General features: G+C 42.0%; 1 protein-coding gene across 17 annotated transcripts in view; it reads left to right on the forward strand.

Annotated features, from left to right (window-relative positions):
* The window catches only part of neo1a (neogenin 1a), a 292258-nt gene that overhangs the window by 139796 nt on the left and 125393 nt on the right, over positions 1–27069 (forward strand). For all 17 annotated transcript variants that reach the window (XM_074621883.1, XM_074621798.1, XM_074621857.1 and 14 more), the window contains one exon: positions 13226–13549. In XM_074621883.1, coding sequence (XP_074477984.1) covers positions 13378–13549 — 172 coding nt within the window. In that variant the 5' untranslated portion in view covers positions 13226–13377. The remainder of the gene's footprint in view (positions 1–13225; positions 13550–27069) is intronic.

Consider the following 27069-nt stretch of genomic DNA (forward strand, 5'->3'; position numbering starts at 1 on the left):
AGCAGCAGCTACACAGTCAGTGTGGACATCACGTGTGAGAGACGTAGCAGTTCAGCGAGGTAGCCGTCAAGCGCTGCTTGCGCAGGCAGAGTGGCCCAGGCGTTTAGATTCAAACTCTAAATTGGAAACAAAGTAAACAACATTGAAAATACAGGGTATGTCTTTTGGTCTACTTTGCTATCTGGTGAACCCAAGTGTTGGTCAGTAATTTGTTTGTCGTGGTTTAAAGGTATTTCTGCTTGGCAATGGAAACATCTGTGGACTGACTGGGGAGTTGACCAGTGTCTGCAGGCTGGTAGTGGGAGGGGATGCAAGTACACTCTTGTTACAAATAAAGTGTTTCTCTCCAGAAAAAAAGATGCTTTCATGACTTGAAAGGGAGCTTGACGGTCTCGTATACTAATATCTGAGACCTCCCTTTATGCCTCACACCAGCCTCTTCATTTTGTAATCTAACTATGCCCCTGGTGCAAACACTTAACCCCTGTAACCACACTTAACTCCAACATTATTACTGTTCTGTCTTCAGATAGCGTTGCCTCCTGTGCCTCAAGTTGCTCTGGATATTTGGTCCAGAGTTATTTTAAGGTTTTTTTGTTGGAGGGGTAACATCCGGTTTCAAGTAAAATAGTAATTGAGTCTCCCTCCCAGTGTTGGCTTGAAGGCTTTGATCTCTCCTGTGCTCCAGTGTTAAATGGTTTCCTCCAAATCGCTGCGAACATGCAGCGACTGGCTGCTCTTTTATCAGCAGCCCGCTAACAGCACCTCTTCGCCAACCACTTTGATGCCACATACAGCTCACTATGAAAAGAGCAAAAAAGAGCAAAGGATGGGAAGCCCTGCATAATATATATATATTCACACAGTATACTGTTTCTATAAGTCTGTTTTTAAGAGTGGATGTTGTGTTCTAGGTTAAAGGCAAAATGCACAAAGAAACTTGAGGGAGAGGGAGAGGATACAAGTTGGAGACCATGTCCTAACTGTGGGGATTTTTCTCTTTTTCATAGGAAATTAATTCTCTCATTTATGCACATATGACTATAATTGGCCAGTGTAATAGTCGCTTAATGTTCATTGGGAATTTGAAAGCGGGTGACTCAGCTTTCTTGTTGTAATTAGCAGAATTTGCAAGCAGATGCTTATCTTAACAAGGGGGGAAATTGAGATAGTTTGAAATGTTTTTGTGTCTGGGGCTGGTAATTGGCAGCGAGCTTATCAGAGGCAGATTGGCCACACTTGACCGCTCAAAGGAGCCTGAGCCAGAGACTGTGATCAACCTAACGGCTGGATGTGACCTCTAGTAGACTTGTACTGCATTTTCATCCCCAGCTCTTCATACCAGATGCTGTACTTAACTGTTACCACCCTGTGAGGGAAATTGTACCGTACATTACCCTTTCAGTTCTTTTTCTCTTGTGATTAAAAAAATGACAGCAGTCAAGGACGAAATAGGCCAAAGATCCAGACTTTGAAATCCAATGCTGATAAATTGCCGGGTGTTTGACTTTGCAAGACATACTGGATTATATTGATTTTCCTTCCTCTCTGTGTGTATGTGTTTGGGTGAGCGAGTGTGATAGCAGAAAAAACCAGGGGCAAGAGAAGGCAATATTGTGTTTCATTAAAAAATCTATAGGATATCTCATTACAGCCACATGATTTTCTTTAGTATCGGGGATCGTGGGGATGGGGTGGAGCTGCTGGGTGGCAAGATGAATGTGCTTTCCTGTCTCAGATGACTATCTCATCTGTTGTTGTTCATGGAGAAAGGAGGAACGGGGCTCAATCTGCCCAGTATGTCCACTACTTCCTGCCCATGTTTGCCCACTGCTCGCGGATTTTACGACCGTATCAGATAACTCATGCATGGCGGAGCTAACTAAAAACGATTTAGAGTGAATTTTTCCATTATATTAATGTTATCACTTCATTTTTATTAACTGTATATAGGGATGTTGCAATAACCGGGTTACACCGGGCTATTGCAAGCCATACGCAGAGGATGGCAGGCAACCGCCACAACCGCCACAACCGCCACAACCGCCACAACCGCCACAACCGCCACAACCGCCCTCTTTTTTAAAATTCTTTCCAATGGGTGCATTGCGTTTTTACATTATACTACAAATGCCAGCAGTGTGACGAGGCTTTGAGCATCTATTCAGCGCTGAGCGCTGCACGTTTGGTGTTTGTTTGCTGGTCGCCGAGAGTTAAAAAATGTTCAACTTTGGGTAAAACAATGCGCTCGTCACGTCACTATTTACCCAGCCATCCAATCACAATGGAGGAGGGGCGGGACAATTACCACAAAGACCAACCATCACATCCTACATGTAGGGTAAACCTGCTGAAAAACAACAATGGAGGAGAAATGAATACACATAGACCGGCGGGTCCGTCCTCTCTCCCTACGTGCTTCAGCTTTTCCTGCAACCAGATCAAGTACACTACCTCGTACCGACATTTTTACTTCTTCTGTACTTCTGATATTCCGTATCATAGCAACCAGACACCACCAAAGCGTCTCAGCTGGAAAAAAACGCTGCGCCTTGTTGCCCTTCTGTGTTCTACATTTAACAATTAGCAAGTATTTAATTAGTTTAACAACTGTCATCTTTGTCATTTGTTAAAAAAATATACAGTACCTTATAATAGCCTAACAATAAAGCTTATTTATATAGCACTAAATTCAGGGTAAATGAAGTCATTTGCAAAAAAAAAGGCAATAATATTGCATATTGAGCTGTTGAGCCAATAATTATCAGGGGAAATTCCTTCACCACGACAGCCCTAACTGTATACTACTGATATTCCACATACTAGCTCTCTCTTTGTTGAACACACCAAGCAGTACTCTCTCAGCATGTCCTGCCAAAAGGGTTTTTAAAACTGAACAATGTTGATTCCTAGCAGTATTTTAAGTGCATGATTTGTCTCAGCACCTGTTAGTTTCCTTGAGAGATCAATTTAAAGAGCATCTTGCTCAAAAAACAGCAGATAATGGCATCTTCTGCCATACTGATATTTTTTGTAGGCTTTCTCTAACAACCAGAAAAGGTTAGCCCAATTCTCAAATCCTGACATTAAGTGATGGTTTTAACCTTTAGTCTGACTGCTCTGTGGGTACCCATTTAGCCCGTGAAACATGTTGTTTCTTGCTATTTTGCTTTCCAATTATTCACCATGAGGCAGTGTTTTTTTAACGTTCTCACACGCTGTACCCACGCACCATCTCTAAACCAGCTCTCACAGTGTGCTCGTCTGTGTTGCTGTCGTCTCAGCGGGCCAATCCTTCAACGTGGGCCCCGTGGGGAGGCTGATAAGAGGGGGAATTTGAGCCTCAATCAGTGCTGGTTAATTATCACAACCAAGGGGAGGTGAGAGAGGTTTCCCCGTCTACACAATCCCTCCTGGATCTCTGTCTCCCTCTCAAACACACTCGTATGTTGAAAGCTCTGTCCTATTCTTCAAGTGTTATTTCCCCTGTTTGGTGTAATCACGTATTTATGTTCAGCCATACTGAAAATAATGGAATATACTAACCAGTTTCATTTGTCCTTCCTTGATGAGTGTAATCATTTTGATGGCCTTTGTTTTATTTATTTATTTACATCAGTGTTTATGTCTCCCTTGATAAGAATGCTACTTTGGTAACATTTTCCTTTATGCATATAGCATAAGTGATTGTTAGCTTTAAGGGTAATGGTAGTATCCCTTCAGATTTAATGGTGCGTTGAATAGTGACAGAAGCCTAGTTTAGCCCAATTACTCTGTGTCAGTAGGATGAAGTTTAGTTAAGAGGTATGTATTTGTAAAGTCACTAATTTCATAATTAAGAACACATTTTGATTACACCCGGCCTGCTTACACACACTGCCCTGGCAGAGGAATACAAATATGCATATTTCAGAAACATGGGTTCCAAATGTAATTGTTGTTAACGTTGATGAAAAATTAATGGCACGCTAATGAGTGCAAAGCATGAATCATTCAGCATCGGAGGGCTATTTCCCTGCTTTTCAAAGGAGCCAATTTTCAGCTCGCCATTCAGCATGCTTTTCAAACTGCGTGCATAGACAGATGAGTTGGACTGACTGCCTCAGTAAGAAAAATGGTACGAATCACCGAAAGCCAAACAATCCCTCTACTTTTGATCTTTTAAAATACACAAACATTAGTTTTGGCTAGATTTGGTAGGGCACTGTGTTTCTTCAGAAGCCCTGTGATGTTGGAGCTTTGTTCTCATTTAGCCTACTGGTGCTTAAGCTTATTTTGACAATGCTTTAAGCTATCAGTTTTTCGATTCACTGTTTGGTCCATAAAATACATCAAACAAATCCAAATACTGATCACAAACTTTTAGACTTGAGAGCGATGCCTTCAAATTGTTTATTTTGTCAGAACAACAGTCAAAAAGAGGAGTGTTGAATATTTTTAGCTTATGCGCTGACCGTTTTTTTGTTAAAATTAGGGCTGTAAAAGTTAGCGCAATAATAACGCGTTAACGCAAATTCGTTTTAACACCACTAATTTCTTAAATGCATTAACGCAACAGATATTTCTGAGGTTGTAGCTGGCTCAATTTTAAAGCTAGAGTGAAGATACTGGCATCACATAAAACTAGAAGGAAACTAGAAGACTTAAGGAATCCATTGGTACCAACCATGTCATACTATCTTGTTGCGATGGAGGTTAAATAACGCTCCAAACTTGCACTGAATTTTGGAAAAACGGTCATGGCCATTTTCAAAAGGGTCCCTTGACCTCAGACCTCAACATATGTGAATAAAGTCTCCCCTTTACAGACATGCCCACTTCATGATAATCACATGCAGTTTGGGGCAAGTCATAGTCAAGTCAGCACACTGACACACTGACAGCTGTTGTTGCCTGTTGGGCTGCAGTTTGCCATGTTATGATTTAAGCATATTGTGTTATGCTAAATGCAGTACCTGTGAGGGTTTCTGGACAACATTTGTCATAGTTTTGTGTTGTTAATTGATTTCCAATAATAAATATATACATACATTTGCATAAAGCAAGCATAATTGCCCACTCCCATGTTGATAAGAGTATTAAATATTTGACAAATCTCCCTTTAAGGTACATTTTAAACAGATAAAAATGGGCTATTAATTTGCGATTAATCAAGATTAACTATGAACATTCGTGCGATTAATCACGATTAAATACTTTAATCGATTGACAGCCCTAGTTTTAAGTGGAACCCTGGTAGGGGCTGCAGCAGGAGTCCTGTCTCCACGGTGGTCTTGAGTTGATCTTGAGCCTCTCACTGCAAAACAGCAAATAGGGGGTCAGTGTGTGTGGTTATTGGAAAAAGGGATTATTCATTAATTACTGTTAAACTATTGCATGAAGCAATTACTAAATAGTGAGAGTGCCATACCCGAGAGTAGAGTCAGAAAGCAAACACATGGTTGTTTAGATTTGATATTTTTCCAGACTATTGCACTCAAAGCATTTGCTAATCCTATTAACCAGCAAATCATTTGAGTAAGATCTGCTTCTTCATCTGATTAAAGAGAGAATCTGGCAGAATTCAGTAAAACCAAAGCTGATGGCGTAGCAGCGACCCCGCCCCGCCGGTGACCCTGTCATGTTTTCTCCGGGCCTCCAGAGTTTTACAATGGCAGCGAGCAGACAGGATGACAGAGAACTGCGAGCTGAAAAAAATTGGATCTTTTCCTCTTTTAATCTGCCAGTTGAGCGAGAGCCAGCGCAGGACAGCCAGTGTGTGCGCTAGGCGCCCCAATCATTTTGTCCATCCCTTTATGGTTTGGCCTCAACCCCTCATTTCATCAAGTGCTGTGGGCAGCGCTGAGAATACCAGAATCAGTGGGTTGTGGTATCCCAGTTCGTAGCTACCTCCCTCAGGCATGTCAGACATTGTTCCTGGCATCTCCTCTTAGAAATACGTGACTGGCCACACAAAACTCTGACAAAGTTCTGTTAGAAATCTGAAAACGAGATGCATTCTTCCATCATCTCCTCTCCTTTACTTTAGTTTGTCATTGTGACTCTTTAATGTTTATCCTTCCAGCCTTGGATTTAGTCATGTCTCCGATTTCTCGACACTCATTTCAAGAGATAAATGTCTTTCATAGCGTTGACAACACTAATCTGTCTTAATGAATGTGCCCCCTTCTCCTTTCTTTTCTATTACCCGGTAATGAAATAGGTGTCTCCACTCGAATCGTCACTTCTTTGATTCATTTCAAGTCAAGTGCCCAAATGTCACTTTTCACAAAATGAAAGGAAGTAAGCTAGCCGCCTCAACTTGCAGCCACTCTATAATAGAATCCTTGAATGGACCTCTGTACTCGTCCTTTGATTAGAAAAGGACACCTTTTCCTTTTTTCCCCAAATAGATATACCTCAAATAAAGAAAGTTAGTTGCAGCTCCTACTCCTGTTCTATTAAAGTCCCCCCGCACTTGGTCTCAGGATCATTGTTATTTCCCTGAGGTGTTTCTTGGTGACAGATGGGCTTTAGACGGGAGTTTGGAGAGACGGGGAGATGAAGGATTCGGCAGAGAAAGAGACACAGAATCGAGGTATAAAGATGAAGTAGACGAGGCGGTGGGGAAAGTGTGGGAGGGAAGCGGAGACAACCATTTCCATTAGTGTCATTAAAGCGACCCTGACGCTGAGGGTGGAAGGACAAACAGTGGAGGGATGGAAATAACTGAGAGGCAGCAGCTCGGTGAATGAAGTGCTCACGTTTATTACAAAGTGCCATCCCCCCGCCTCCGTCTTTACCTGCGTGGAACGTTTTCCATTCATCTTTGACGTGCTGTTATTAATGATTTTGTACTCTCTGATCTTTGAGACCTTTTATAAGGAAGCTACAAGCAGAGATCCAGTGACACGTTATACAACAGGAATACAGAGCAAAGAGTGTGTAGACCTACAATTTACCTAAAATCAATTACAATTTTGGCTTCCAAAGATTATGAAAACAAGATAAGCAACATAAAATGATTATTGTGCCGTATTCCGTTTCACAATGGCGTCTTTTGTTATAAATCCAGCGCCCCCCTTTCCTTTACAGTGGTGCGACCAGAGATGGTCAGGAAGGATCCCCTCATGGGAACTCTCCTTGGCGCTGGCTGGCCCTTGCTGGGCTTATTTCCTCTGTGGTGATGTGGTGGAGCACAAAGTTCTTCATGGATCTAGCTTCTTAATTTTGCTCTCACAGTGCTCCAGATAGAAGTTTTTAATCTTAAATTGTGTACAAAATGTTCTTTCTAAATGCACAATGTTTCCAAAGTCAATGAGTAATCTGGTTAAATAATGGAGCAGCATAATAATAAGAATATCTATGTTACTATAAAGCCTTTTAACTTGTAACTACCATTTTCCAATGGTTGTAATGCCTCTTAAGTGTGTTTACTTTCCAGGATTGTCCCTAAATCCGAGCCACAGAAGGGCCCTTGTTGTTGAAAATGTGACTGGTTTTGAGGGGGATCTGCTCTGTCTCAAGAGCGGCTCAATGAGGAGGCCAGTCAATACGGCTGCTCTCAGGCGGTGGGTCAATGTGGGAGGAGGCTTCCTGCTGAGCCAAGGACAGAATAGGAGAGAACAGGGGGTCTTTGTGTGGAATGCAGACCCTCACCCACCCGCTCCTCTTTACTGCCCTTTCTCTGGGATATTACACCATTGAGAGACGGAATGTGTATTCTTCTGCAGGAGCTGTAAACTGTGGACAGGTTGGTACAGAAAAACACGTCATAGTTATGACATGGAGAAATGAGTAATCCACCGTTTTGTCAGGTTACTCCGGACATGACAGAGTTGTTGCGACCCCTCAAGCAAAAATATGTTGACGTGCATTCTGTGAACCCATTACCTGAGTTCACACACACCTCACCTTGACAGTAAGCCCTGTAACATCTAAAAAATGCTTTCAACACTGGCTCGTGGTGGGAAATACAGCACAAACCCCCATGTCTCCATTCTGTCTCTCTCATCTGAGAGTAAAAGGGAGAAACTGTGTGGGGGGAGAGCAAGGCAGCGCATCAGGCAGGGCACCACCTTAAGCTGGGCTCCCAAACCTTTTATGACTGCTGAGCAAAGTGGATTTGGGACAGAGGTAACAGCCCATACTTATCAAGTAGACAACCTCATTTTCTAGCCCCTTGCGCTCCTCTCCCTCGTTCTCACCGGCTGCCCTGCGCGGTGGTTCCTATTTCTCAAAGACAAACGGGGGCTCCCACACTGCTGGGCCTGAATAGATTAGACTTCCCACACTGTAATGTGGTTTCTGACACCCCGTTCCTTCTTTAACTCTGCAGCTGTGTTGTTAAAAGCCTACAGTGTTTCAGTACTAATAAATTCTGCCATAAAGATGTGTGTGTGTTCTCTATTGCAACTGTAAGAAACACTTAAGGGGAAATGTATTTTATTCAGGTGTGTTTTGCGTTACCGACGGTCCTCTGGACCCCGTGCATATAGACCAAACAGTTTCTATGCAAGAGACAGAATTCCCTGTTGTTGTAAAATCCACTTCATCTCCTTCTTTTAGTTTTTTTGTGTTCTGTTTCAGCAAGGTTTTTTTTTTTTTGCACTTTAATGATGTATAGGAACATTCGCTCTGTTGAGTTTTCTTTCAATCAACACTTCAGACTACATCAAGAGAACGCAGCTCGTTTTGTAGGTGTTCATTTGAATTTTTCGCAACCTTGTTAGTTACCAAAAGTAAACTTTTCCCTGGATTTGCACTAAAAAGTTGAAACTCATTGAAGTCGGTGAAGGTGATGTTTTTTTTTTTTTCACCTTTTTGTAATGAGTTTCAATGAAACGCTGCGGAAAGATCCCGCTGAGATGTTGGCCTTATCCGGCTCATTTAGCCTGCCTGCTTTTCTTCCTCACACTCCTACAGGAAAGACAGTTTGGGCTTGTTAACCTTTTAATATTAACCACAGACATGATTTTCCAGCCTCTTCCTTTTAGGGAGATTGCTCATGGTTGAAGTTCAGAGGCTTGTATTGATATTTGGGCTTTGTTGTTAATCCTAAGGGACCCGATAAACAGGTGACATTAGTATGTTTGGTGTTTGCGCTCATATATAGCACCTCATTCTCAAGCAATAACTTGAGACACTTTGAAAAGGCATGAAAGGAGCCTTTTTGTTGCCTTATAAAGGAGAGGATCTTGCACACTGTCTAGACCTTGCAACCAGGATAAGCTTCATGGCCGAATCTATTCTGGGAAGCTTTAATCATGATTTCTCGTTTCCTCTACATGCTGCAAAGAACGGAAATACAATTTGGAATAAAATGAAAGCTTTTTGGCAGCTGATGTCGCTTTTCATCAAAATATTTGTTTAGACTTCATGCAGCGGGTTCAGCATTGATTACACCGTCCCACCTCCCTGTGTTAGTGAGTTTGGACTTTGGCCACTACCAGGGGCATCGTTGCTTTGCGCTCTTGTTTGTTGGCATGTATGTTTGTCTGTTTGAAGTTTGACTTGCACTGGTGGTATTAACCCTTTGGACTCTGCAATAGGAATGGTCTGCCAGTGCCTACACTGGGATTTTTGCTCAATGCGATGTAATTTCCTGGAGTATTTTCAAATGCTTCATATACCTAAACATCTGTGCAAACTAGGCTAAAATGTTATGCAAGTCAATAAACTATAATAATTGACTTACTAGGTATAAGTATTAAAAATGTGTCATAAATATAAAAAATACAAAAATCAGGAGGGGCATGTTATTTCCTAAACTTGTACCAAAATAAACACAGAAAACATATTGATCCAAAAGATTTCTAAAGGTAGAAACATGAACAAAATATTTCTTAACACTCCAGAAGTTATTTGAATTATGCACATTTTTAGTTTTTGAGATATCCTCATTTTAATGAGTTATGATAGTTTTGTTACATTACGCACGTGACGTAATGTAACGTAATCACATCATCACGAGCGTCCAGCTTAATGACACGGAAGACAGGAGCCTTAGCTTTCTGCTGCAAAAAGAATGAATGCTCTAGCTATTATGATTTATATTTAAGATCGATTTAAACAGGATCACACCGCCTGTGGGAGGTCTATTTTTAAAGGGTTAATAGAGTTTTTGAGGGTAATTATTCCAGGTGGAGATTATGGGAAATAGAGCTGTAAGTGTAGTTGAGCACAAACCAGCCCCTTAGCTTGCCATCAACCCCCCTCCCCCTGGTTTATGTCCATCTCCAGTCCCATCTTTCTGTCTTTCCCCTGCCCTGCTCTGCTGACAGTGGATGTTGTGTCTGCAACTGAAAACAGATGGTTCGCCATTTTGTTTGACAGTAGAGCTGTAGCTAAGCCCTCCCCTACTGCTCCTACGACGGGGATAAAAAGCTGCTAAAGGCGGCTGTTTTGGCTCTGATAGGATGCTACAGGACCCTCAAGCCCAGTCACTTCTCTCCTCAGAGAGAGGCTGAAGATGGTCTTTTGACTGGAAAGGAGCCAGGTTTGAGCCTGGAAGCTCTGCCTAACCCACACAGCCACTGTTCCAGCAGCGTAAAGCAGAGATGATTAAGCATGCCATGGTGCCTCTGGTCTGCTTCCCCCCCCGCTACTCCACTCTGGTCTCTCTCCATCTGTCATGTACACCATCAGTGAAATACATTTTCTGCTGTTGTCACATTCTGCCCAATATGTACACTAGGCCACTCTGAATTTATTGATTTCCTGAAATCAGCTGCTTACTTCAGTCGAATTTAAAACCACTCACTCACTACTAAGAGTTACAGTTGAAAATGTGTTGCGCTGGCATAGGACGTGACATTTCTTATTTCTTACCGCCGTTTATTCACCTGAATCTCACATCCACTTCTGCCTGAAGGGATTTTCAAAGTAAAATATTGTATGTATGAGCACTTGTGCCATCTTTGCCTCAGCAGATCTAATAAATTTGGAAATTTTGCTTTATTTGCATCTGTAGCTGCACTTTACTTGCAGTAAAATCTGATTTGAAACATGCCATTTTAACAGTTTAACATCTGTAAACAGCCATAAGAGAGATGAGGTAGCAGCAGATAAGAAAAAGATATGTTTCAAAATGTTTCTAAATCTGGCCTTCCATTCTGAACTATGCCAGTTCAACCTGATATCATGACAAAACATGTAATAGACCCACCTGTCCACCAGAGGATAGCGTGTCAGTGTCACCGAGTTGTGAATATTACATGCATGTATAAAGGTGCAGTACCAGCAGGTGGCGACAAAACCTCTTGGTTAGGTTTAGGCAAAACGTTGTGGTTGGGCTTAAAATAAATACGTAAACTAAGTCAAATATGTACGGAAACAACGTAACATAAGTATGGAAAACACGTCACAAACATCACCACAAAACAGGTGACAAACGGCACTAAAGTAAGTCCTGTGCTTGTTGGACCCATCACCTCCCCTCCCGCCGCCATAAGTGGTCTTACTCTCCTTTTATTCTATGTCATTACATTACAGTCAGTACAGACTACATGGCGTGAAAATGACATTGCTAAAGCACGAACGTCATTCTTATTACACGCTTTTGTCATGCGCAGTATCGTGTCATTCACACGCCTTTCCGTGTGACCAGGCTGGCTAGTAAGAGTGGCAAAGGTCCAACGCTGTCCACTGAGACAGAATGAGAGCACCCTTTCCTCTATTCTAGTCTTATCCATCATCAAGGTAGTGTAGAGATGATTGCACAGTATAGTTGGAATGCTGTGTTGTCTTACCTCTATTCCCTGAAGTGAAAGTGGAAAATATCTATTCAATACAGTCATTTTCTGCAGTGTTTTGCGGTAATTGTTTGTGCTTTCAAGAGATCTAAGTGCGCCGAGGACAAGCAGCCATATTGCCACCGTAATGGACCACACATAACATTGCTTCTCTCTTTGGATCTCTCACTGGGGACTTCCTGCCGCAAGGTAGAGAAATTACCTCCTAGTAGTTAAATAGCTGAACAATTGACATAGCATCTCTCTTTTCTGTCCTCCTCTCTTTCTGGTCTCGCTCTCCCCTGGAGACGTGCCATTTCCTTGGAAGAGAGCAGGCATATTTTAAACTGCATTTAACATTCAGCCACCTATTTCACTCCATTCGCTGCATTATTAAAATACCTTCATACCCTCTTAATTATTTTTCTAGCTCTCCTCCATCCCTGCAGAACTGATAATTGGGGTTATTTATCTAAACAATACCACCGTGTGTGACTCTTCGGGTGGGAGCGCTTGAATAATGGATGAGGACAAATGCAAAGCAATTGCACTTACTCTGACTTTGGCACTATCCATGTCAGTGCGATGTTACCGTTTATGCTCGGGGAAGGAAATGGCAACCGCGTTCCAAAGTGTTTACTCCTCCGCTGCGCTCTCTACTTATAATAAAGCAAGACGTGATATTAACTTGCCAGGGAGGCCAGACTGGGTTAAATTTGTCAGTTCCTCTCGTCCAATTCCAGTGGGGCTTGTGGTTTCATAATGAAAAGCCTCTTGGAGTCTCTGGGAGAGACTGGGGCACAGTGGCTGAAAAGATAGAATGAACAAAAAGATGTTTTGCTTTGGAAACATTTCATTGAGTGTTCGGGGCGCTTGGGGGCCCTGTAGTGTCCTTTCATTTCAGCCACAAGCACATTTTGTGTGAGTGGGTTTTAAAATGTTCCATTGACGTCGATGACGTCCTTGGAGATGTGATTTTTGCAGTGACTTGTCATGTGGTTGAACTCGAAAAGCAGCTTCAGTAGAAGTCCCATGTATTCCAGAGTGATAGTCAGCATTTTACAGCTCTGGCTCTTTAAATCCTCTGCTGCAGAATAAATGTAATAAATGTTTAAAACTTAATATGTGCTCATCTGTTCCAGCCGTTACATACACATGGCTCTGGGTTAAGTTTCGTAATACATCGCAACAGGTCGTGATGAAGCTTTTCAGATAATCTGCAGCAAGCAGCAAATGAACACAGAAGTAGAACACATGCTGGTATTACAATGAAATCAGTTATATCAACACTGGTATCAGCTGTAGTGAGGGTGTAAGAAAATAACGATACATATACGTATCGCGATATTATGTTGTGCGATACTGTATCGATTCTCCAAAACACTGTATTGATTTTTAATTAACCTCTTACAACTCTAACGGCTCACTGTTGGGCCCAGTCGCTATTCGATCTTCTTTGCCTTACCTAGTGTCCGTGCAAAGCATCCAGCTAATACCTCTGTTTTCCTCTCCAGGTTCAGCAGCTCAGCCCTTCAGCCCCTTCTGGTTCACAGTGGAGCCCCAGGAGACGCTGGCCATCCGGGGCAACTCGGCACAGCTCAACTGTTCGGCCCACAGCGACTCAGCCACGCCAGCACGCATAGAGTGGAAGAAAGACGGCACCTTCATGAGCCTGGTTTCAGACGAGAGACGAAACATCCTTCCAGATGGCTCGCTGTTCTTCGCCCACGTGGTCCACTCCAAGCACAATAAGCCTGACGAGGGCGTCTATCAGTGCGTCGTCACTATCGACAACCTAGGATCCATTTCCAGCCAGACGGCCCGTCTCTCCGTAGCAGGTAAGGGCCGCCAGATTTATCAATTATTACATTTTTACCATATCCTCTACTCCTTGAACACCATGGTTAAAAACACAGCTGTAATTGTAGTTCATAGTGAATTGTTTGGACAATTCAACATTCGTCCCCAGATTATGGGAAGAGTTGAGATAAGTGAATTTAACAATTCTGCGTGTTTACCAGCAAAGGCTTTACACACTCGTAGTACATCAAGTGTTTTCTCTTGTGCTTGACTGTTCGAACGTGTACAATAACTGAGTGTACCTGTGTGACTGTGTGTAAAAGAAGGTCATAATATTAAGTGAGAAGTAAAAGTTAAATGAAAATGCACATAGTACAGTATAAATAACACATAACACATTAGATAAATACCACATAAAGAACAACTCAGCACCTCTCATTCTTACATCTTATTCTTACATCGATCTAAATTTGTAGGTGTGTTTCCATCCACCTGTTTTTATGCACATTTTCAATTTTGCATAAAAAACCTGAGTGGAAACGGCAAACGAATCTTGAAATATAGCAAAAAAAAGTTTTTACGCTTGGCTAATGTGGAAAAGTTGGTGTATCGATAAAAAGCTAAATACGACAAAGTGCAATGGAAACAGATTTAGCGAATACATGATGACGAAAAGATGGAATCTAGCAGCAGGATAAAACAATCTCTTCATCGTTCCTCGCAGATCTGATGTAACCTTCCTCACATTAATACATGAAACAAACAGAAATGTCATATTTCCATTGACATTTTTTACATTGTTTTTCACCGTTTGAGGTTTGACTGGCGCTCTTTTAATTACGTCATCTTGTTGCACCCTCTTCTTCTGCAATAATATAATAGTTTTGCGACTGTTTATTGGCACCTACTGCTTATCTCAGGGAACCAACTCCTAATAATTGCGTAACGGTAGTGGATGGAAACAAGCATTCATTCACATTTTCTTCTGATTTTCTTTTAATTTGGATGGAAACCCGGCTAGTGTAAGACGTTATGTAATATGAAAGATTTCTTGCTTTGACCATTCTGTTTGCTACTCCACGGTTATGCTGTAAATATACACCCACGTACCACGTGTACAGTAGGTGTGAAGAGGTTCTTTAGTTGCTTTCCCTTGTTTATTGTTTTTTGTCCTTGGATCGCTCAGCCATTTGTACTTTCTCCACCATAAAATCCTTCACCTTGCTGGAGCCTGAATGCATTGCCCTACTGGATAAATGCTTGTAAAACGGTCTGTATTTTTTTCCATTTCTAGTCCTAAAATGTGACCTTGTTCAGTTTGGGAACAGCAAGTGACGTGGGATTATTAGGTGTTTTGAGTCAAGTCGTGCCCCGAAATTCAATTTGCAGAGCTGGAGGAGCCCCAGAATGCATTTACTGTGTGCTTTCTGCTCAGCAGTGCTCCGCCAGACTTTAAGTCGCGAGAGAGAGAGAGAGAGAGAGAGAGAGGCCTCTTGTTGACAATGGGATAGTACAGTATAAGCCTCTCGGATCCTGAGTGCCTGTGTGACGTTACTGTGTGACTGTGATTCTGTTTCTTCTCATAGGCTTTTGAATTACAAGTTAATGAGGCGGTGTAGTACCATCGGAGAGATTGAGAAGATGTTTTCTTCCTCCTTCAAAAAATTCAGTTGTCTAACTGCATGTGAAACGTGATCTCTCAGAGGCTACTTGTCTTAACAAAACTTAGCGTACAGTATCATCACAGTGCCGAAGCGCTTAAAAATAATACAGCGAATGACCAAATACATTTTTTTTTTTTTTTAACTGTGATATCTTATTAGCAGTGGTCGGTCCAGCTTCGATGAAAACCTTGAGAGATGGTACATTTTAAGACTGCAATCTAGCGTTCAGATTTTAACATTTGTAAGACCCTTGAGTGGATTTTAGGGTGCTTTCACAAGCCAATCAGTTTTAATCAAACTCTGGCGCAGTTCAACCGCTTGTGTGGTTTGTTTGGGCAGCTGTGAACGCTGTAATCCTACTCTGGTGCGGATCAAAACAACCGGACCTAGACCGCTTGTGAGGGGTAGCCTCGGAGCGTTTCCATGCGAACAAAACACAGGCTGCCTGCGCTGGCATTTGTTGAGATGGACACATGTAAACGACAGGTTAACATGAGTGGGAGGGGACGGACATGGAGAAGTCCGATGTTTGCTTGACATCTGGGCCGAAGAGAACATACAGAATATGATAAATAAAGTCACACATATAGTGACGTTTATAAAGTCATTTGAGATAAAGTGGAGGAGAAGAGATTTGTCGACTCAAATTGAAACACTACAACAGCAAGATATGATAAGTCCGCAATTCCCTGCGTAGAAGTGGCAGCTCTCGAAATGAAAGAGATAAATTCGTTCCTTCATACACGCCTCTCAGCAAATCATTTTTTGATTTGGTCCTCTTTAATTTGTACACGGTGAAACCGAACCAGACTAAATAGAAAACTAACCAAAAGTACCAATTTCACTCTGATTCGGATGAGCCAAATGGACTATGGCCTGTGAAAGCGCCCTTGGAGATGACATATTTACTTGTTTTGCTACAGCAGCCTCACGTATTGCTGATCCAACAGCAACAGAAAGGGCAATAAGTGCTTGGTGTAATGTACAAACATCACACTTTGTATTAACACATGCTTTCGCCATTTTTAGCCTTCACACACGATGTCTTAATGTTGATGTGGTAGTAGATAATTAGTGTCTGGTGTGTGTGGCTGTCACAGCTTGTTCTTAGTCTGCCTGACCCTGTGGTCGCCATGGCGATTCTCCTGACTTTAATTGTCTGTGTACACTAAAGAAAAAAGAAACACAGGACAAGAGTTTGTGTTTTTATGTACAAGTGTAGGCAGTGTCCGGAATTAACTTCTTGACTCACTGGTCAAGAATAATTTTTACCCACCCAAATAATAAATTCCCTTTTTGTGTCACATATATTTTCATTTCAGTACATTTTATTGAGATAATAAGGTATTATTTTGAATACAAAGCTAAATCATTTTAATATATTGGTAAACGGTTAATCAATTCAAGCCTGAATACAACTCAAGAAATCTTGATCTCAAAATTCTACAGAAGTATTTGCGATTAAACGTAGATTTGGATCAAACATAAAAGTAAATTTTATCGGCGGCAAGTGATATGTTAGGGGACTTTCTGATGCCCCGTACGGTAAACTGTGCAGCGAAACTAGCAGCATTAGAGATGGCACTGTTTTGACACTTGTAAAAACACATCTGGTCGTATGTGGGTCTAAAACTCCGACACAGAAAGCAGAGGACAGAAGCAGCGTGCCCGTACATGACATCAAAACAGAATAGAGACTCTCAGCATAGTTTTTCATTACTTGACTATATTAGTAGACATATTTATCTGCCAGTGTGGCGGATAGCCTTCCGAGATTTACTTGCCAAACAGTGATGTGTGTGTGTGTGTGTGTGTGTGTGTGTGTGTGTGTGTGTGTGTGTGTGTGTGTGTGTGTGTGTGTGTGTGTGTGTGTGTGTGTGTGTGTGTGTGTGTGTGTGTGTGTGTGTGTGTGTGTGTGTGTGTGTGTGTGTGTGTGTGTGTGTGTGTGTGTGCGCGCATCTTCAAGGTTTTTTTTTTTTAAACCATAGCTGGGCAGTAGACAATCCATCCCGGCGCTTCATCAATACCTGTCACTGAAGCTGCATCGACATGCGATACAGAGGGGACTTGTTTAGTTCCTGTGCCAGGATGAGTTCTGCTATCGGACAACCTCGCAGCCAGTGGGATCTGCCTGGGTCAACCATGATGGGATGTTAGATTCAATCAATTTCTGCTTGAAGAGGGGAGCAGATGAAATCTGTCAGCTATTACACACACAGACACACACACTGACACACTTTTCACATGGAAATCCATAGACGTAAAAGCTTCAGCCCTTGTGCACATTCACACACGCACTAGTGTAGAACACATTAAGCTATTGCATTTATGGTTCCACTTCCACACATACACACACACCCACGTGCATAACCACTGATGTATCTCCAGCTGGCTGGCAGGTGGCCAATAAAAAGGTTAATTGCGGTGTAGAGAGAGCAGGCCATTAGGCCGCCATCAGACCCAGGAACGGTGGCGCAGGAGGGGGCGGAGTGGGCGTGACCTCTCGGATATAATGACGGAATGAGTCACGGATGGCTAGCGTGGCGGGGAGCATATCTGACAAATACCGGGGTAATATCTGAGATTGATCGAGATGAGACGTGCGGCTCGTTCTTCTGAAGGAAACACCTCCACCTCCACACATCGCCACCATCACCACGGCGCTTCACCTCATTGCCTCACCGGGCTCCTGCTCTCTTCACGTTTCTTTCTGGTGATGTTGTGCACAAAACGTGTTTGTAATAGATATAAGATGCAGGGAGTGGGACAGTTTTTAAACACAAACTCGTGTTGTTGTTGTTATGCTGCAACTCCTAGTAGGTGTAATCATTTAAACCAGCTTAAGGAAATCACTTTCTTCTTCCCTTCTTACTGAGATGATGTTTATGCTTATTTTTTATAGGGACAGCACAGAATTAACGCTGAATAGACCAATGTCACATATAGCGCTAATCAACACTTATTCCTAGATGACTTTTATAATAAGTCACAAAGAGCTGGGCAATATATTGATTATTCTTTGCCAATCACTGTAATCATTATATGATGTGTTTAAAGGTCCCATATTATGCTCATTTTCAGGTTCATACTTGTATTTTGTGTTTATACTAGAACATGTTTACATGCTGTAATGTTAAAAAAAAAAGCTTTATTTCCCTCATACTGTCAGCCTGAATATGCCTGTATTTACCCTCTGTCTTAAACGCTCCGTTTTAGCACATTTTGACAGAATTGCAACAGAATTGCAACAGAATTGCGTTGCTAGGCAATAGCTTAGGTCCATGTGTACTTCCTGTCAGCTGATGACATTAACATACACTGCAACCAGGAATAAACTGGGACACATTTAGAATGTTTACGTTTAAAATTGTGTCAAGGATCTAAATGTTGTATATTCGTGACATCACGAATGGGCAGAAATCCTGACAGCTTGTTTCAAATGCAGAGTTTCTGAATATGGGCTGTGTGTATTTCCCTGTGGATTGAGCGTTTCGATACTTTCACAGTATTTATATAGCACTTAAGCCCGCTTTATAATAATGAAACATGAAAATCTCACTTTTTTATAATATGGGACCTTCAATACATGTGACAAAATTGCTGGTGTTTGAATTAACACATTGGAGAAGTGCTAGAATGACAAGTTGATTTAATTAGTAAGTTGAGAAAATTTGATCATGTGAAAATACATGCTGGGTGTAATGTCTCACGTGAAAATTAGCTTTTTTTTGTCAATTTACTATCAGTGTACATTGAATATATGGCCTGTTGGGCAAAGAAAATAAGTAATTTTATGATCCCAACAGAGCTGCAACTATTAATTGATTAGTTGATCGACAGAAACTATTTTGATAAATAATTAATCGTTTCATTTATTTTTGAAGCAAAAAAATATCAAATGTTTGATGGTTCCGAGTTTCTGCATCTCTTGACATTACATTATAGTAAATAGAATATCTTTGAGTTTGGACTGTTGGTCGGATAAAACAAGACTTTTGAAGACGTCACCTTGGAGTCTGGGAAACTGGGACGGACATCTGTCACTGTTTTCTAATGTTTTATACACCAAATGATTAATTGATTAATCGAGAAAATGCTCCACGGATTCATCGATAATTCAAATAATCGTTCGTTGTTCTCTGTGATTGTAACTAATTCATTTGTTGAAAAAATCGGTGATGAAATACCAATGATAGAACAATTGATTATGAAAACAAAATCATTAGCAGCCAATCCACATACAAGGCTTTTTTAGAAGAGTTTTCACTTGCGCGTCTCCATTTTGTTAAATGTAACACCACAGTTAGGGGAACAGAGAGGGGTCCAGGCGTAATATTACAGGAGCAATGGCCCCCCTTAGTCTTTTATGCTTCAAGTCTATTTTTGTCCCATTTTGTGAAGTATAATCCTCATAGACGGCTGTTTAAATCATACAAATATCCCACTGTACTGTATATGTGTTATGAACTTATGAACTGTATCTACATTGACTGATCAAGGCTTCCAGTCTGTGTGTGAGTTGGCCTGTTTCACCGCAGGCAGATTCCCCTCACTCACTACGGTGGGCGGGGAAATGAAATCAATGAATCAATACATACAAACACTGCTGATTTCTTCATTTCTTCATTTACGGTAAGCAGCGTCAGTGTGGATTGCCCATGTCTCGCTCACGTCTCGCTTCCAGTGGGGATTCCCAGTAAGATCTGCTGGTGTAGTGGTGCAGCGGGGAGAAATAACCGCGGGGCGACATTACTTTCTGATTTGTTGAGTATCTCGATGGCATCAGCTGGAAGGAACGCCAGGCTGCAGCACACTCGCTTGACATTATTATGTATGAAACTGCCAATCAGATTTATTTATTTATCGATCTGGCCACTTTAACCCCTGTATAATCAATATATATACATATATATACATACACTGCATAGAGTAAACCATTATTAAATAAGGTATTCTGGTTGTTAGGACATCTATTATTCTCCATATTGCCCAGCTTTGAAGTCTCTCTCTGAAGTGGGTTTCCTCTTTGCTCTTGCTTTGTCATCCCGTCTGCCTCTGTGTGTTTTATCCTGTGTGTGCACAGTCAGATACTGTGGAAACACCAGCAGACTCAGAAGAAAGAGAGGGGGAGTGGAGCCTAGTGGGGCTCAATCTTATGTATTCAGTTTGAGTCTCTGTAAAAGAAAAGGAGGGGGGAGAAAAATTATAGGGCAGAGAGCGAGCGAGCGGCGTACAGCAGTGATGGCCAGGACACAGAGCGAGACGCGAGTAATGAGAAATCCCATCTTAACTGTCTGCTGTTCTCCGTCCCTCCTCCCACCGGCACGCTTTGAACTCCTCCTCCTTGAGAATTGCTTGAGGTGAGCACCCCCCCCCCCCGCTTAACAGGGAAACCCCCAAATGAGGAATGAATTAATTTAGCCCTCGCTATCTTGCCGTCTCTTTGTTTTCCTTTCTGACCTCCTATCTACCACTATGCAGATGAGACAATTCTCTATTCAAATAAATCAGCTTTTTGTTTTAGTTTCTCTGCCCTATCTGCTCCTCTCTTGTTTTCTAATGTTTTTCTCTCTCTTCCTCTCTCACCTATAGGCGTCTGTGGTTTATAGAGATAACCAAAGCCACTTATTACTTTGCTTTGATATCAGGTTTCACTGAAATCTAATTTCTCCCTCCCCACAGTAGTAGAAATTATAAACTGAACAGCAACACTCTTCATGTGTCATGTGTGTCGCCTCATATTTAAGCGTGCTCATCCTTTGATAGAGTCGGACGCCCTTTGAAGGATTTAGGGGTGTCGGCACATTCTTTAATCCCTTTTTTGATGTATTTTAATCTGGGTTTTTGTGTGTGTGTGTGTAGGGGGGGGCATGACAGCCCCAAGGACATGACAGCTTGAAAATGGGGATAATTGCATCACTATTGCATGGATAGCCCTTTGTGGTATTGTCGGAGACACTTTGTGGGACATACAGTCGATTAATTAAGTTGGCATCTTAACATATTGTGAATAATCAAACATCAGCTATGTTTTCACAACAATGAAATGAATGTCAACCAGACATGGATGAGAAAGACATCCAGTGAGGATAAAACATCATAATGGTTCACATACACTGAGGTGAACAAAACGGAAATACTGCGAGAACCTAAACATGGACGCAAATGTAGGATGCTATGCCCTGTACCAGGGCTGCCCAAAGGTGGGCCCGTGGGCCAAAGTTTGCCCGCCATAAGGTTCGATTTAGCCCGCCAGATGTTTCTAGCGATCACCAAGGGATTGCCAGCAATCCCGACCGACTTTACTGTCTTTCGGAGGCTGCAGCAGGCTGTTTTAGAACTAGAATGAAGATACTGGTATCATATGAAACTAGAAATCCGAAGGAATCCATTGATACCACAGTTAGGCTACATTTTGGCGAGGAAAAACTGGCATGGCCATTTTCACAGGGGATCCCTGTCCTGAAAATGGGTTCTATGGGTACCCACGAGTCTCCCCTTTACAGACTTTATGATAATCACATGCAGTTTTGGGCAAAAACAGTATGTGTTATTTTCGCCTATTTTAGAAATGATGTATTTGAATATTTCTGCATACTGGGGTCCTTAAATAGTCTTGGATATGCATAAAATGGGTATGACTGGAAATGAGCCAAATTGTATTCAGCAGGTGGGTTTTAAGGTGGTTAACTATGTAAAAGCTAAACGGATATTGAACTAGGGGATCTTGGGATCCGAGTACCATTTTGCATTTTAACAATACAATACAATAGGTGTATGCTTCTGGCCTTCAAGGGGGGCTGATGAGACTTCATCGCTCAACATCGCTCTTCTGTGCGTCACACACATACTGTTAGGGGCCTGTGTAATATGTTTTGCTAGTTAAATGTAATCTGTGCGACAAATACTACATTGTATGACCTACATAAATACCTAAATATCAGTCTCTGGATTCCGTCATTAGCCAATTAAAGTTGAGTATTCAAAATCAGAGGATTTACATGCGCTAAAGCAACCTTGTTCTACCGTCGGCTTTCTCCAATCACTCGATGAGTCTCTTTCCACAGCTGAACAGTCAAATCTGGACATTTTTAATAGAAAACTAAATATAACTCTTTAAGCTTCTGCCTCATATTTCACTTCACTGGCGTCTATGTAACATTAACTTTAACTGAACTTAACATATTATCAGCCAGTCTTGGTTCCCAAATGGAGGTAGGGGATAGGCGTGAGATGGGATTTTTGACCAACTGCATGTAAATCTTAATTTTCGAGTAAACATGTTTTTGACGCACATATGAACCCAATCTCAGATTTTCTCCCTTTTAGGCCTTTACACATCGGGGGCGTGACGAATAAACACAAATGCGAAATAGTTGCCCGAGACTATTATACAGTATGTCTAGGGCTTTTATTATGAAGGGTAAGAACGGAAAGAATGAATCTGGTCTGCGCTGCCTTTGTCAAGGTTGAAAAGAGTAATAAAGTTTGCCGTCTTGGTTCGGACTATGGAGCCTCCGTTTTGTTGATTTATAAATATAGGCGCAACTCAACTCGGCACAACGTGATTAGTTGATACCTTTTATTTGCAAAGCGAAAAATCAAACTCGCTCCGGAAAAAAAAGTATGTTGCTTTTTCGCTGCATATTTGCGTTCTGCGTGAAAGTATTCATGGCTCAACAACAGAAAAAAACTGCTCCTGTGTGTAAAGGCCTTTAACCCAACGTCTGTCAATAACCAGTTTTCTGTTGTGCACTTAGTCCATGTCACCTTGTGTCAGTGTACTAAACTCACCCTGATTGAAACACACACACACACAGAGACACACGGAGACAAGGGCAAACAACAAAACTGTTATCTCAAAGGCTGATCTGGTTCCAGCAGAGATAAAGCCCAATCAGATGATGTCTGACCATTCACTGAGCTCTATGCATTCATCCTACTTATCTTTTCTCACTACCAAAAGAACACTCCTGCTACTCTCTTTCATTTCTCACTCTTGCTCTCTTTATCCTTCCTCTCACTGAATCAACCTCCTGTCCTATCTTTTTTTTTTACCTTCTTTACTACCTCTCTCAGCCCTCTATTTTCTCTTTATTATCCTTTCAGCCCTCCACCTCTCTACACACACACACACACACACACTCGTGCACTCACCCATTTTGCAGTTCCACAGTGGCTGCGCCCAAGCTATAAAGCGCCAACATGGCAAACAAACAGTAATAAATCTCAAAAACAACAAAAAACATCTCCCTCATTCTCAGAGGAACCCCCCAGAAAGAAATACATCAACCATGTCATTGTTTTCCTCCTAAAAATGAATCCTTTGTTTGCGAGTGTGTTCACGTGGGCCTTGTCTGTCCACACCAAGCTGGCTAAATTTAAAAAACAAATCTGTTTTTGCTTATCTACAGTAGGTCGGCATTTTACACAACAAAAAACGGAGCTTTAATAAAACACTCTCTTCCCTTTAATCTGCAAACTGTTGTTGTTTGGACGGGGTAGATGTTTTTAAAATGTCATATGTCTGCTCAAACACAATTAAGAACAAATAAATGATAGTAATACTGAATATAAGTGATTATGGAAAGCAGAAGATGACTTGAACGGAGGTTTAAAGCTGTTTCTCACCAGTGCGATGCGAAAATTCGGCACCGGGTCTGGTGTGAATGAAGATAAGATAAGATAAGATATTCCTTTATTAGCCCCGCAGTGGGGAAATTAGCAGTGTACGGCAGCAAAGGGGATAGTGCAAAAAACAAGATGCATCAGCTAACACAGTAAAAAAGAGCTAAACAAAGTATAAACCATTTAAATAGAAGGAAGTATAAAAATAGGAGCAGTGTATACAGTATTGACAATAAACAGACTATTAACACAATTGCATAAGTGAAAAATGATATTGCACAGTGAGAATGAAATGAAATTCCACCTGAAAAAGATCCGTGCTGATGTGTTCCATTTTTGTCAATGAGGCCAAATGAGTTTCCTTCTAGTGCCCGTGTCCACTTCACACAACAAAAATACAGACGCAGAATGTCTACTACCCCAAATTTGATCCTGAAAAACGGATTCTGAAATTTGATGCTGACGTTGTGGCTAGCCCTGTTCCATGACCAACATGTAACATTAGCAAGTGCATATCAGCTACATTACCATCTTCACCATATCCCAGCTGCTGGTTGATCTCAAGCCATCAATTGTCCTTTATTTGGTTGTTGAGGTAGTAGTGTTTGTCGAACAGTATTGGGTGTTGAGAAGGGGACGGCCCATTGTTATTCTGAAACAGCACATGTCGGCTCAAAAATGGGCCGAAAAAAGCCCATTTGTCCGACAGTCTGCGAACCCAAAAACAAACGGTCATTTTGGGCGGCTGTGGCTGAGAGGTAGAGCAGAACCAATCGAAGGTCGGTGGTTCGATCCCCGGCTCCTCCGGTCACATGTCGAAGTGTCCTTGAGCAAGATACTTAACCCCAAATTGCTCCCAAGTGCTGTGCCATCGGTGTGTGAATGAGTATTTAGATTAGATCCTGATGGGCAGGTTGGCACCTTGCATGGTAGCCTCTGCCATCAGTGTATGGACTTGTAAATGGACTTGCATTTATGTAAGCGCTTTTCTAGTCTTCTGACCACTCAAAGCGCTTTAGTGTATGAATGTGTGTGTGTGTGGGAATGGGTGAATGATGACATGTAGTGTAAAGCGCTAATAGTGGTCGGAAGACTAGAGCGCTATAAATGTGCAAGTCCATTTACCATTGTTCCAAGGCCCATTGCTCAGAAAATACACACTCTGAAGCACATGGCTAATTATTATGCAGAATGATGGCAATCAGTTGAAACAAAGGATTACATTGGTCAAACATATATTTCCACAGGCGGGAATCCGCTGAAATTGGGGTCCCTCCAAATATTTTTTGCCCTGCATGAATGTTAGACAGGGGTGTGCGAGCATTCATAAGAACTCACAAAATCTGTTTTTATAAATTTCCGTGCAAATTTTTGGGACGAAAATCCATGCCTGGTGTGAAACGTTTTTTAACTGGCTAACATCAAGTGGAGTAACCAAGTTGTCTGGCCCACTTGCTAATCAAGTGATTGCTGCAATACACATTCTTGTTGCTTGCCAGTTCAAACAGGAAAAGTACAGGAAAATCAGCGTGGATGGAGAACTTTGCAAACATGACCCCAAAATGCCATCAGAGATTCTGGTAGTTTCCAAATGTAAACACGCATTTTTAAAGATTTATGGTTTGCATCTTAGTTCTGACATTCCCTTAGCCAAGCCCCTGTCGGTGTGCACATTTCCAGGTACAGGCTCCCCCCCCCCTTATGACCAATTATGTGATGCTTTGCTGCTGAGTGCCGGGGTCGTTGCCATGACGAATGGCTCTGACCCGGAAGCAGGGTCAGGGTCACAGTGGTGTTCCATCACCCTGATTTCCATCTGTCTCTGGTACATGTGAGGAGTGATGCAAGAGGCTGCAGATAAAGAGGCGAGGAGAGACTGTTGCAAACCTGCACTTCTGCTGAGGTGCATTAATCATATGTTGAGCTGAAAAATGAAAACATTCAGCTACCCTTGGAGCACAAGTAATGAAAAAGGAAAATAAGTAAAATGCTGTTAAAAAAAGATTTGAGCTGTAGCCAGCCGCAGAGACGAGGGTGTAAAGCAGACTGAGAAAATATGACGTGGGAAATGTTGGTTGAGGATGGAGCTATGGGGAAAGATCCATCTTTTTTTCTCTCTGGAGGGCGGCGGCGGCGGTAGAAGAGTGTCGGCAGGGAGTCTGTTGGGCTGGAGGTAGATGACAGCCTCCATTTTACGTGTATTCACTGACTGATTAGGTCCTCTGGGTAGGTGGAGAGGCTGATGGAGACAGCCCTATCTCTACTCTCCAGACACCTCAGTGCCTGGTTTGTGTGTGTGCGTGGGAATGTACACCCATGCATTTAATTGTCTTTGTATGTTTCTAGAATTCCTCCACTGTATGTGACATGTCATCTTTCAACACGAGCTCTATTCTGATTGTAAATTCAAAGCACCAGTGCAGAGATATTTATACACAAGTTACCAGCTTCAACACAAGCTGTTAGTTTTGAAGTTTCTGCAGACTATTATCGCCTTTAAACCAGATTTTTGTTTAAATCTCCGGTAAAATGGGCTCTGCAATGTTATTTTTACACTGGAGATTCACCATGCACCATTTCTTTTTTTTATGTGGTCAGCATATGAAAGGTTAAAATAAACGTTGTGCTCTTCAATCATGTGCTATTGTAACACCAAAAGCTAAGCGGTCACACACCTGTGTAAAATTCTGTAAACTGTACAATTTTCCGCTCTCCAACAGTTTTTGGAGCTCCCAGACAAAAGCCCCAAATCAGAGGCAGATCGGCGTTGACTCGCCGCTCGCACATCGGCGTTCGAGCATCATGTGGGAACTGCTCAAAGACGCTCGCCCATGCCTTGCAGGCACATTCCAGATATCTAGCATGCTCAATATCCTGACCTGTCGGGGACTCCGGCCACGAACTACAGCCAGTGAGAGCGCGAGGCATGATTTGAGGGGAAACCTGGGGGAGGAGGGTTCGCCTGTAACAAAAGGAACTTACTGTATGTGTTGCAATTGCAACAGGGAGCAAAGTTGTTGTTGCATTTACATAGTAATCGAGAGTAAAAAAAAAAGTGTGTGGAAGCGGGCTATTTTGTGAACACTTGCCAACAACCACATCAGCAAATGTGTCTCGTGTATGGCATCACGTTATGTACCGTGTATTTCCTGTGTGTGTTCTCGTGACAGAACATATTTTGGAGACCTCATCGGGGATTCCTCCCGGTGAAAGATCTTGTAGTGTGTGACCTCCTGTCGCCGGTCAGTCACGTAGTGTGAAAACCA

Source organism: Sebastes fasciatus, chromosome 2 (genome assembly GCF_043250625.1).
Source record: "Sebastes fasciatus isolate fSebFas1 chromosome 2, fSebFas1.pri, whole genome shotgun sequence".
Lineage (NCBI taxonomy): Eukaryota > Metazoa > Chordata > Actinopteri > Perciformes > Sebastidae > Sebastes > Sebastes fasciatus.